General features: G+C 40.2%; 1 protein-coding gene across 3 annotated transcripts in view; it reads right to left on the reverse strand.

Moving 5' to 3' along the window:
• Positions 1-13,327, reverse strand: part of Fstl5 (follistatin like 5) — a 462,806-nt gene that overhangs the window by 200,030 nt on the left and 249,449 nt on the right. For all 3 annotated transcript variants that reach the window (XM_045131273.1, XM_045131272.1, XM_045131271.1), the window contains exon 6: positions 7,972-8,092. In XM_045131273.1, the coding sequence (XP_044987208.1) occupies positions 7,972-8,092 (121 nt within the window). The remainder of the gene's footprint in view (positions 1-7,971; positions 8,093-13,327) is intronic.

A 13,327-nucleotide genomic window follows, 5' to 3' on the forward strand; every position in this document is an offset into this window, starting at 1 on the left:
TTCCTAGAGGAGCTGAACCACCCCTCACCGAGCAGCCAGGGCCGAGGTGAGACCACAGAGGAACTGGTGAGATGAGCAAGAGCACGCTGCTCCCACAGTGAGCCTGACAACCTGCACCAGGGCGATGGAGACAGACCCCGAGGACACTCAAAATGAACCAAAGCAGAGATCCAGAATCTGCTGAGAGCCCAACACTAAAGTTGACTTAAAGCACATCCACCAAGGCTCAGGGAATTTTAATGAAGAGGGGCAGGAAGACCGTAAGAGGCATAGGGTAGGAGGGAATACCCAGAGGCATTACCCCCCCCCACAAACACACACACAACAACTAACTGTTGCTCTCACAACTCATAACCCACAATCCATGGTGATTAACAGCACTCCAACTGAGGAGCATCCTCAAAGGAATGGGGTCAGGGAGAAGGGAAATGATGGTACCAACACATAATATACACAAAGTTTCAACTTAATAGAAGAAATTAAAATAAAATAAATTGTTAAGTTGGAAAAAAAGAAGAAATGCATAGCTTGTGAATAATAATATTTTTTATTATTTTTAAATTATTATATCTTCAAACAGTGAAAACCACTAAAAGGTATTAAATTATTTTTTGGTAATGTGTTCCCAATACTTAACTACAGGAAATTAGGACTTAAAGAGGTGTTGAGTAAATAAGAATGACCCTGATTTGATCGAGGTAAATTACATATACCTACTTAAATATCACACTGTATTAATTAAAAACATAATCAATGTGTGTTGAAATGTCAAATAATGCTTAAGGAGAAGGAAAGTAACCATCCTGATTTGATCATTGCACACTGCATTTAATTTTATATGCTAATACAATTAATAATTCAAAACAAAAATTAAGCTATGACTGTGGTGCCAAGCTGCAGCTTTAGGTGTCAGCTCCAGGCAAAAGCCTCAGCTGGGTCCATCAATAGTGATGGCGAGGAAAAGATGCTACTGGAGGAGGTGGGGCACCGTGGCATGGTCTCAGTGGTTTACAAAGTCACATCACCCAGATATGGTTCTATACAAAGGGCAGTACAGGGCTGCGCTCAAGGAGTTGCTGAGCTATTATTATAGAGTATAGGACTACTAAAGCCAAAGTAATAATGACTTTCAGGTATGATAGGAAAGCCTGATCACAAAAATTAAGGAAAAGTCTATCCCAGAGTATTAAGATGCAGTCTGCCAGAAGTCAGTCACACTCACTCTGTAACTGGTATGTTCCAGCGGAGAAAGTGTCTGTTCTGTCCATACATAATTGTTTTCAGTTCACTTTCACCTTGAGTCAGAAAGGACTTTATCAATATTTGTACAAGAAAAAGCCAATATAGTAAGAATTAAATATCAGTGTTTCACTTCAAATAAAAGAGAAATAATCATACCAGTGGTGTAAGCGTTTAGTGCTGCAGTGAGAGATGTAGGTGGGGAAGGCATGGTCTGTGGTGCAGAGACGACAGAGGCAGGACAGGTGTTAGTAGTAACGGTCATCTTAAAATTAGCAGCTGAAGAGATGGCTCAACTGTTAAAGGCCCTTTCTTGCAAAGCATAATGGCCTGGATTTGATTCTCCAGTAATCCCACATAAAATCAGATGTACAATGTGGCACATGTGTCTGGTGTTCATCTGCAGGGGCAGGAGGACCTGGCGTGCCCCACTCACTTCATTTCTGTTTCTCCCTCTGATCTCTCTCAAATAAATAAACAAAAATATTTTTAAAAAAAAATTGGACAGCCATAGAACAAGGTATAGGAAAAGGGCATCTTAATGAATCTAACATTTCATTTTTAAAACAACTTACGGTTTAAGTTGACATTGTCTCTCTTGTTTCCCTATGCTAATAGCTAATAATAATAACAAGAATAGCTTATTGGAGTGCCTGCCTAAGGCTCGCTCTCAGTAGTGAATTGGGGTCATTCTGTTCCTGCAAATGCTGAAGAACCCAGACATCGGGGGCCAGGCGAGGTGGGGCACTCCCTACCAGCAGGGGTGAAAGAGGAGCTTCACGCAGGAACTTTAACTTACAGTAGATCTCAGTCAAAAGAAACGAATGCTCACTTAGTAGACTACAAACATATGCAAAAAAGGTGTTTTATGAGTGTTTTAATCAAGTAAGTGAAAGGAGAATTTCAGCCAAATATTGAAGTTCCCACAAGGTTTCAAATTAGAATGTGCTATGTCTATGGTTATTTTATAGGAGCTATATTAACATCTATCATAGTACTTCCCAAATCAAGGTGAGCTGAGAATTTTGTGTGGCTTTAAATTTCTATGTGTGAGTCATGTTTCATAGATAATTCATGATCTTTACACACAGACACTATATTCAGTTGTCTTCACGAACACTTTTTTAACTTTAGCAGGGATCTAGAGATTGACAAGGTGAGATATATAAATCAGTAAATCACCACATCATGAAGCCTCGTGGAGAATCACCCTGAAGTCTGAATAAAAGAAAAACTTTTAGACGGTCCTGATCACCATGGAAGAACCCTCTCTGCCTCAGGTCAACCACTCAGGCCTCCTCAAAACTGGGGCATGGGAGGACAAGACTGCGAACAAAGGAATCTTAACATGAGAGAAGTTAACCTTCTCCTTGCCCTCAAAGGCTACCACCAGATCAACTTATAAAGTTGCGCATGAGTTTTAGTTACAAGAATTTTACTGAATATCTTTATGCCGGACGAGTGTTTTCCCTGCATTCTCTGCTCTGCTGATTCACATTGGTAAAGGTCCATGGCCAACAGAAACATCCATTCTTGTCCTGGACTGGGCCTTAGAAAATGTTGGTCAATTAACCATTGAAACGTCATGATTTTTATTTTGTCTTATCCCATTTTGTTTTATTTTCTTCTTACCCTTCTCTCTGCTTTCAGTTTTACCTCCTGTTAAGGTTGAATTGAGCTATGCCCTCTCTTCCCTGGGCTTCTTTTGTTGAAGCCTAAGCCCTCAGTGAGCTATAACTGCAGATGAAGAGGGCTTAATAAGCTCATTAATGCTACAGGAGGTCAAAGGGAAGGGTCCTCATCCCATAGGAATAAACATTGTGTCTCCTCTCCTCTCCACCATGTGAGGAAGAGATAAGAAAGCAGCCATCTAAGCAGATCAGTTAGCCAAATCAAGAGCAGTTGGTTCCCTACCATGGCTGTGCACCACTATTGGACTTGGGTGAGCATCACAACAGGTTATTTGCTGCTAAGTAGGTTACACCATGAGTTGCTTGGACAGATGTTGGTCATTTTCCCCAGTTGCCCATGTAGCACCTTCTGTAACTAGACACACTGTCTGGGGACTGACTCTCTTCCAGCTTCCAGCCATGCCATTCCATTTTACATGTCAACCCCATAAGGTGTCTTCAGCAGTAGTGTCTTACCACTAACCTTTGGTGAGTCATCAAGTACTCTGACAGAAATCTGTCCTCTTTTGGGAAACCTTGTAGGTCTTTCTGATCAAGAGCTCATTGTGGATGATAGCCACATGCTGGTACTGGGAGTTACCCACTAAGGAAGAAAATGATAAGTAATATAAAGGAGATAGAGAGAAAAGGGAGAGAGAGAAACAGAAACAGAAGGAGAATAAGGTCATTCTTCATCGTACCCTCTTCAGGGCCTTGTGATTCAGGTGTTCCCTCTAACGGCCTGCTGAAGGTTCAGCCATTTGGTCTGTCATTTAGGATGTAGAATTTTATGGTACCATTGCCATTTGAGTCCAGTTTTGTGTCCCCATCCCCCTTCTTTGCCCTCCCCTTTCTCCCCACCCAACCTATTGTCTGGTCCTCAAGATGCTTGCTAGGTATGTTGGCATCTTGGGTAGATTCAGGTTAGGAGCTATAAATAAGTGAGATGATGCAGTGATTATCTTTCTGTGATTGGGTGGGTTCTTTGAGAATGATCTGTAATGGATCTACTCAGTGGAAGGAAACCCACAGCTGGAGCTGGGAAACAAGTTAGAACCATATCCAAAAATGAGCCTGTTCTCCATTATCAAGCTACCACCAATCATGGGCTACAAGAGGGCCTACGCCTATTACATTCTCTCTAAAACTAAACAAGGGTCATTCCATTTATCTGGTGCTAACTTTACTCTCCATCAGAGAATTTGCTTCTCTTTTTCAGATAGATGCAGGTCCTAAGGAGAAAACCACCTCCATCAAAAGGGCTCCAGCTGAAAATAAGAATAATTGGGGAAACAAGCAAGAGTGCTATTTTCTTTGTGAACCTGGTACCAGCATGCAAAAACTAAACTCATTGCTTTTCCCCAAACTTTCTTCTCTTACCCTGTCCCCACCACAATGAACAGTATTGCTATTCTTTCACATGCGAGGTAGAAATCAGTCAATACCCTGTCCTTATCCCTCCTCCTGACCTGTGGATCTAATCAGCCACTGAGTAAAAATGATTCTGCTTGTTTGTAACTTATTTTCCAGAGATGGCCCCTCCTGGCACATTCACAACTGCCTCTTGGGTTCTGGCCCCATGACCTTTGGCCTTTAATGGACACATCCTCAATTCTGTCTACTAACCACTGCTATTTTTCTCAAATAGAAGTCTTCCTATTCTAATGATCTAATATCCACAAAGGTTAATGTAATATCCATTTTATTGTTGCATGAATGATTCCAATAAGTAATATTTTAGTATAGCAATTGTGATTTCATAGAAAAATATTTTTTCTTTATAATGTCATTATCAAATCTATATTCCATTAAAAAGTATTTTATGTAAAAAGCAATGATATTTTGAATCTAATAATGAATAGCTATGTGATTCCACTACCTTATGTTTCTAACGTTTTTAGTATCCTTAAACCTTAGTTGTCTCATCTATAAGAACAGACAGCAACAGAGCCAGCACACAATAAGTGTACATGTGTGTTTGCAGCTGATATACTATTTTCACAAACACCTGCATCCCACAGAAACATACCTTCCTTTGAATTCTTTCATGTATGAAGATCATGTTGAAATACTAGACGTTAACTTAGTTGTGACATTATAAGTCGCACACTCTGGGGACTGGGAGATGGATCAGTAGATAATGTACTTGCCACATAAGAAGGGATTTGGATTCTCTGCACCCATGCAAATGCCACATGGTCATAATGACCTGCTTGTAACTCCAGTATTTGGGAGGCAGGGACAGGACATTCCCCATAACAAACTGGCTAACTAGACTCGGCTTTGGAGAACAAGATCAAGAGTAATCTTGAAAGAAATCAAAGTCAGCCTGTGGCTTCCACATGTTCTTTCATCTGCATATACATGTGACTGCACACATGTGAACACACATACCCAGCATGCACTGCACACACACACACACCTCACGCACATACAAGTTAAGCATTCTAAACTACTGAACATTTTAAAATGTGTTAGTCTGAGGGAACTACATGTATAAAAATTTAGCAAAAGCCGGGCATGGTGGCACATGCCTTTAATCTCAGCACTCGAGACACAGAGGTAGGAGGATCACCATGAGTTTGAGGACTTCCTGAGACTACAATAGTGAATTCCAGGTCAGCTTGTGCTAGAGTGAGACCCTACCTCGAAAAACCAAAAAAAAAAAAAAAAAAAAAGAAAAAGAATTATCAAGATCGCACAATTCTCTCCTGTTATCCAAGCTCCTCATTCCATGTAGTTTTGTACTTTAGTGACATAGTCGAGGCTGATTGTGATTAAACTCAGGAAGTAATATACATTGAGAGCATTTTAAAATAAATATACATTTCTATGACTATGTATGCAATTATATCATTCACAGTTATCTAGGAAATCAAATGAAAACAATTCATTCTTAAACTCAATAATCATGTAAGATCAGCTGAAAATTTCGTCTGATTTCACAATTAAGTGTAATAGAAGCTTATTTGAATATTGCTTCTGAAACTAAATGGCTTGTGTGCATGATGAGCTTGTCTGATTTAAAAAAAAAAAAAAAGACATCCTACAGATTGAAATCATAAAAAAGAAAAGGATTTTGTGTAATTCACACTTAATCTAACATTTTGATTTAATTTTAGCTGGAAAGAAATGTAACATTACCATGCATAAAATAACTCATTTTAATTCTGGAAGGAACTTATGGAATATAAGGTATAGGTATAGGACTGAAAATATTCCTGAGAACAAAGTGCAGCGGTAAAGGCACATGCCAGTGATTGGAGAACGTGGCGTTTTCTCTAAGCATAGACACCTTTCTATTTCTGTTATCTAGATTTCCAAGTCTTCAAATACCAGTAGGCATGAAAGGGAATAGCCGATGCTCATACTGAGGACACGCTAAACATTTTGAAGGAAAAATTAACAATGATTGCTTATCCAATGCCCTTGGGAAATTACTTGAGACCATTTATCTTATGAGCAGAGGAAAGTAAAAGCAATCCAGCTACTTACTACAGGAGCACCAGAATGGTGCAGTAAGATTCAATGTGTGCAATTTCTAATCACTAACTTTTCCTGTTAGCAAATTATCCTTTGTCACTTCCATTTTGTACTGTATCAGAAAGAATGAGCAACTACAACTCAAGAAATCTGTCTGTCTTTATTTCTAGTTGCTTCATTCCTCTGGACTTAGCTTTTTCTCCTGAGTATTTACATAGAAAGTGTCAAGGTTTTCTAGCTTCTATTTAGAAATTGTATGAAAGAATATATTCCAGAAGTCAAAAACAGCCTAAATTTTTATTCTTAGAATAACCATAATTATAATATATTATCTATTATTATTATAACATAATTTATTGTGTGCCTGAGATTTTATGTGGCAAAAGGTAAGGGAACTTAAATTTAAGTCACACTGACCACCTATATATAGCCTTTTCTACACGAAGATACGTAATACATGAGTTTTGACAGATGGCTTTCCCATAATTACTATAAATCTCTACTTGTGTTTCTAAGTATATTTTCACTAGGCATCTTCTAAAACATGCCATTAAAGTCTGTCAGTAAACTTCACAAAAAAAAACAATGAAAAATATAGATGTGTTTAAAACTGATGTTGTGCCAAGCACAGTGGCACACGCCTTTAATCCTCAGGAGGCAGAGGTGGGAGGATCCCTGAGAGGTCGAGGCCACCCTGAGACTGCACAGTGAATTCCAGGTCAGTGTGGGCTAGAGTGAGACCCTGCCTCAAAAAAAAAAAAAAAAAAATCTCACATTGCAATATTACTAGTATATTGGTAGCTCATGTACAATCTGTACAAGTCCATTTTCTTCCTCTGCGGGATCACTATAGAGCTTGATGTGTGGTGTGATTAGAAGGGTAGCAGAGAAACGGCAACAGCATGGAAAGACTGCCTGGTGAGACTGTGAAGGACATTAACACCCTCCGTGGCTCAGCACTACGTAGAACGGCATGCCCTCTAAGCGATTGGCACTGTCATTGAATAATTTTTGATTTTATCATTAAATTTTTGAAGAAAAAAAATCTTTCCGGAAACTTATTATTGACTGAAGTAATTTTCATAATTGTCTTTCATGAAGCACAGTCAGTCAATTTTAAAATAATAAGGTAACCCAAGCAAATAAAAATGATTTCAATATACCTTAACACGAATATGACTGTTTAGTTCCAGGGGCAGAAAGGGCACTGCTAAGAGCAGCCATGCTTCAAGAGTGGCCAGCCGCTCGGCCCAGGCCCTGGCTGTCCTGGTGCGATGCCAGTGTCTCCGCAAACGTCAGCTGACCACGTCTGGTGCAGGGCGCTGGCCGCAGGTCAGGGCTGGGGGCAGCTCTAGGAAGCCGGCTTATTGAGCCAGCGTCGCTAGGAGCGTTTCCGACTGTGGACTTTGAAACCCTGCAGCTTTGCGTATGCTCTGTGAACTCACCCTCTCCTAACCGTGTGATCTCTCCTAAGGGGCAGCGCTAGGTGGACAGCGAGCACACACACCACACTGCGTCGGGCAGCAAGGAAAAGAACAGAGGGACACTACGGACACTGGAGGCTGAACCCGGTACTCACGGAACGCTCTGTAAAGTTCTTCAAGCGCCAGGTGCTTGTCCCCGTTGAAGTCGTCGAACTTCAGGAGATCGTACAGGGTGCAGCCAGAGAGGTCTCTGCCCAGCTCTTCCTGCTTGATCACCTGACAAGCACATTACAATAAAACTCTATGAGGATGTCTTGACAAGTCTGTATAGAATATTAGCTGTCAGTAATAACCACAGCACACATCACTTCAAATCTGAAGGAGGAAAAAGAGGTAAATCTGTGACAGATAGGTTGGGTTATTAGCTCTTAAACAATTATTTTTTAGCTATTATGTTGACAGTTATTGGGTTAAGAGATAAGCACTTAGAATGTTGTTCAAATTTCCAAATTAAAAAAAAAGACTCACAATTGAACTCAATGAATGAAACATTTTCTATTTAATTCACATTTTTTTTTTTCATTTATACCAACCTGAGGAAATAGCTTTACATAGGAATCATGTAGTGTCTCAGTAAATTGTACAAAGTAAAACAGCGTTCTGTCCTAACATAAGCAGGGGGCATGTTGTGGCAAATTTCTTCCTCACGTTATCTGTGAAAAATGAACTTTAGGGCATGGGTTGATAATAAAGGGTTCCCAAGCACGCTGCAGAAAAGCCATGACCAGGTGGCCCGCTCTGCGCCCCGCCCTGCTCCACTTGACTTGTTGTAACTACCACTGGTCATGAAACAGGCCCCCACGTTCTCACAAACCTCCCTATCCACAGCATGCCCCCACATAGCTGCATATGGCCATGGCGCACTTTCTACCACACACACAGGCAGTAGAAATCCCCACTGCTCAAAGCCGAGCACCCCCATGTTTCACTTATCAGTAATTCAGCATAGACAAAGCCACAATCTCTGGAGTCAGCTGGTTCTATATTCAGGTCTTGTGAATGCTGCTTTACAGCTCTCTGACTGATGGCAAATCATCTCATTTTTTAAATTAGTAGATAAATGTGAACATTACACACCCCAGCACAGGTATAATATTTACCCCATAGGATATGCCAGAAATGGTTGGTTAACACAACTAATCTTGATGGATTTTCAGCACCAAGTAACCCACCGCGGGTGTCAGGCACCAGCGTGTGCACGTGACGTGTGCTCACAAGTGACTACACTTCCTTTTTGTGACGCAGAGCATCCTGCACATACTTGGTCGTGTAAGTGCCAAACTGCCCATTCTGCTCACGAAGGACCTTAGATGATTTGAACTATGTCTTTACCACTTTGGGAGCACCTGGTTGTTGAAGGTTTGGGGACCCAAATCAAAGTGAGTGTGACTGATGAGCTCTCTCTGAAGATGAGACTCAGAACTTAGGTCACTAGAGCCCCCACAACCCTGCCTAGCTACCTAACAGTGACATTTAATCATGTTTATAGAAGCCACCCACAGTATACGGAGTTGTCTATTCTCTGTAGAGCATTAAATTGCTGTTGGCTAAGTTGATATTTGCAGACTTGGAAAGGGAAAATGCAATGGTTTAACTGGTTTGGCTGTTGCTAATAAAGTGATGCCATGCATAGGGTGTAAGCTCTACAGAGTCTGTTCCTTATGAAGAGATGCCATCCATGCTGTGTGCACTCGGCAGAGCCTCTTTGGAGGGATGAACAAAACTACTTAGCATCTGAGACATCTCCCCTATAGGGAGCCTACTGCAACAACAAACGCTGGCTTTCCACTAAGAAAGCCAAAGATGGGCTGAGAAGATTGTCCAGTGGTTAAAGGCTCTTCCTTGCAAAGCCTGACAGCCTAACTTCAGTTTTCCAGCACCCACGTAAAGCCAGATGCACAAAGAGGTGCATGTGTCTGCCCTTTGATTGCAGTGGCAAGAAGCCTTGGTGCACCCATATTTGTTTTTCCCTCTTTCTCTCCTTGGAGATAAATTTTTAAAATATAAGAAAGCAACAGATATATGTAACTGTCCATCTGTTTTGGGTGAGATGGCAGAAATGACTTTATCTGGGGGATGGGGGCGGGGTCATGCTTTGGCCTTGTCTCATGTATTTTCCTAAAGATCTCATTGCTGGAATTGGATAGTATTTGGAGTACAGTGTAACTAGAGTTTGATCATGTATTTTAATAATATTTTTGCAACTTATATTCCCAAATTAATTGTCAAAACACAGATGAAACCGACTTGAAATGCTTGAAATGTGTGTTATTAATTGCCTCATATTCTCATTTTAATATGCAACTAAAATTAAACTCATGTATTAGACAAGGAAAACAGATTTTTATTTCTTTGCTAATTGTTACATATACTTACTTTAAAAAACTTTATTGGTGTTGCTGGAATGGCTTAATGGTTAAGGTGCTTGCTGGAAAAGCCAAAGAACCCAGGGTCAATTTCCCAGGACCCACATTAGCCAGATGCACAACGGGGTGCATGCTTCTGGAGTTCATTTGCAGTGGCTGGAAACCCTGGTGTGCCCATTCTCACTCTCCCTATCCCTCTCTATCTTTCCCTCTCTCTCTCTGACTCTAATAAATAAATAAATAAAAGGAGGTAGCTCCATTTTTTTAAAAAAAAAACTTTATTGACAATTTTATACATACATAGAATTTTGATCATAATTTTCTCCAATTATTTTCTTGTGCCTCCCTCATCCCCTAGATATCTCCCACTGAACCTCATCTTCTTCCCCAATAGTGCTTTTTTATTTTGATGTCATCTTAAGTTATTTTTGCCCAATATGCTGAAAGGTTGATAAGTTCCATACTATACTGGTGGCAATAGCTGCTGTGATGTAATGACTGCGATGTCCATTTCGTGTGCAGAAGACAACTTCCCAAAGCTCTTCCCCATCCCCACACTTCCTGCCAGCTCTGCTGTAGTACCCACTGAGCACACAGGACATGACAGAGATGTTCCGTTTACTGCGGACACTCATCAGTCACTGCCCAGCACTGTTACGAGATTTGACTCCCCCAGTAATCAATGCAAAATGAAGCTCCTCTGACCATGGATGATAGAAGCATTAATCTATGGTCATTTTTTTTTTCACTCCTTTTACTAGCACGTAGCTGCAAAATAGTCCACAAAATAGCTGATCGGAGAAGTCAGTTATGCCATCTGTGACACCTCTGTGGCTCCATGAAATGTCTGAAGAGGCCTCTTTAGGACAGAGGGGCACTGGCCTCTAATTTTACCATGGCTGCTGTGCCTATGACGAGCTTGCTCAGGAACACGGGTTTGGAAGGGAGGAGAAGGAAGGACACAGAAGCATGCGTGTGCTGCGTCTTCCCACATGGCCACAAGGTTGTCATTCCTCCCCTTCCTCTTTTTAAAAACAACTTGAAAACTTGTTTGTTAAAATGACTGGAGATGACAAAAAAAAATTTAATATTACTATTTTACTCACTGATGCAACTTTTTAAAAGAATTTTAACATTTTAAAGGAAAGATGCTACAAAAATGCTTGAAATAAAAATTCCTAAATTGGGCTGGGGAGATAGGTCAGTGATCACTGGCTTACAAAGTCTGGCAGCCTGAGTAAAAGTGCGAACAGTAGCACAAGCATTTTCAGTGACAAAAGACCCTGGGCCCCACCTGCTTTACTGACCCGGTGCTAATGTCCAGCAATAGACGCATATCATCAATCTTACAATGCCATCATCATCTACTCTCTGCTGTTCTGTTCTGCTGAATAAGGCTGGGTCATTGGCCATACTAACTCTCCTCTGGCCCCACATGAGGCACAGCAACCCTAGCTCTAACTCTTCCCTATCTTCTCTTTAAGTGGAATGAGCCCTTATGAACTCCTTTGATGATTAGCTTTTAGAAACAATCTCCAGGTCTACTCTCTCTAAGCTCCCTAGTTATTTACCTACCTCTTGTCTATAACCTTGACAATAAGTAGATATGCCTCCCTGAGATGTACTCACTTAATTAGCTCGTGCTATTTGAACCTTCACCTATAACCTGGAAATTAAGCTGATATATTTTGCCTAATAAAAAGACAATCACCCCTCTGGGCTGTGTGATTATCTGCTCGGGTTTCCACCTTGTGAGGCAGCTCACAAACAACTTTATCTAGAGTTCTCACATCTTCAACTTCCGTCACCCTCCACACACACAATACACACATATACATGCAAAGAAAAATGTCCTAAACTGAAATATTGAAGTGTTTCTATTGTTATGTGCATATTAAAACAATTTATATATATATAAATTCATTACATATACATATTATATAATATATATAATAAAAACTTAGCCGGGCATGGTGGTGCACGCCTTTAAACCCAGCACTCAGGAGGCAGAGGTAGGAGGCTCACTGTGAGTTCGAAGCCACCCTGAGACTACCTAGTGAATTTCAGGTCAACCTAGGCTAGAGCAGGACCCTACCTCAAAATAATAATAATAATAATAATAATAATAACTAAATTTTTTTTTGGTTTTTCGAGGTAGGGTCTCACTCTAGCCCAGGCTGGCCTGAAATTCACTATGGAGTCTCAGGGTGGCCTTGAACTCATGGCAATCCTCCTACCTCTGCCTCCCAAGTGCTGGGATTAAAGGCATGCGCCACCACACCCGGCAAAACTAAATATTTTTAAATAAAACCAAATACACTGTTTTTAATTGTAACCTTGATTTGAATGTAAGCCCTCAGTTGAGAGCTTTATCAGGACCACTGTTACAGGGAAATGTCCAATGCTACCAGGACACATATTGAAATTAATAACGGCACCTTACATCAAACACCTGGTTTAGATGCTGTTTGCATAAATAACAAATTATGAAATTTTAAATACAAATGTAATTATCCATTATCCTTTCAAGGACAGTTTGGAAAATCCCCTTGCACATCTTAGTCTCCCATGTTTAATGAGATCAACTGCTATGACGTTTCCTGAGACTCCACACACACCCACCCATGGATCCGCAGAAGGGCTTACCATTTGGACTTAGTCTGTTACCAGTGAAACATCCCTTCGGAACAATTCTTCTTACTAATCTCATGGTAAATAAACATGTTGAATAGATTAGAATTTTTAATCTAAAGCTGCAATAGCCTTAGACAATTAAAAAAGATTAACTCACCCTACATAACAGACAATTCAATCATTTGTAAGACATGTACTTATTTTTGCAAATATTTGAAGTCATAATTGTCATCTCTAATTTGTTAGTTTGAAAAGATTTCCCTGATTTATTTTGCTTTATATTTAATTTTGTAAATGTATTCATATGTGATTGTCATTGCACAAATAGTGTGTTAATTCAACTTTATGCAACACAATAATCTAAGTCCTGTGAATAAATAGTTTTTTCTGTTATTTTAATAGAGTTGGCATGTGTGCCCATTAGGGAAACACCTCCTTATAATATTCATTT

This window comes from Jaculus jaculus, chromosome 12 (assembly GCF_020740685.1).
Source record: "Jaculus jaculus isolate mJacJac1 chromosome 12, mJacJac1.mat.Y.cur, whole genome shotgun sequence".
Classification (NCBI taxonomy): Eukaryota; Metazoa; Chordata; class Mammalia; order Rodentia; family Dipodidae; genus Jaculus; species Jaculus jaculus.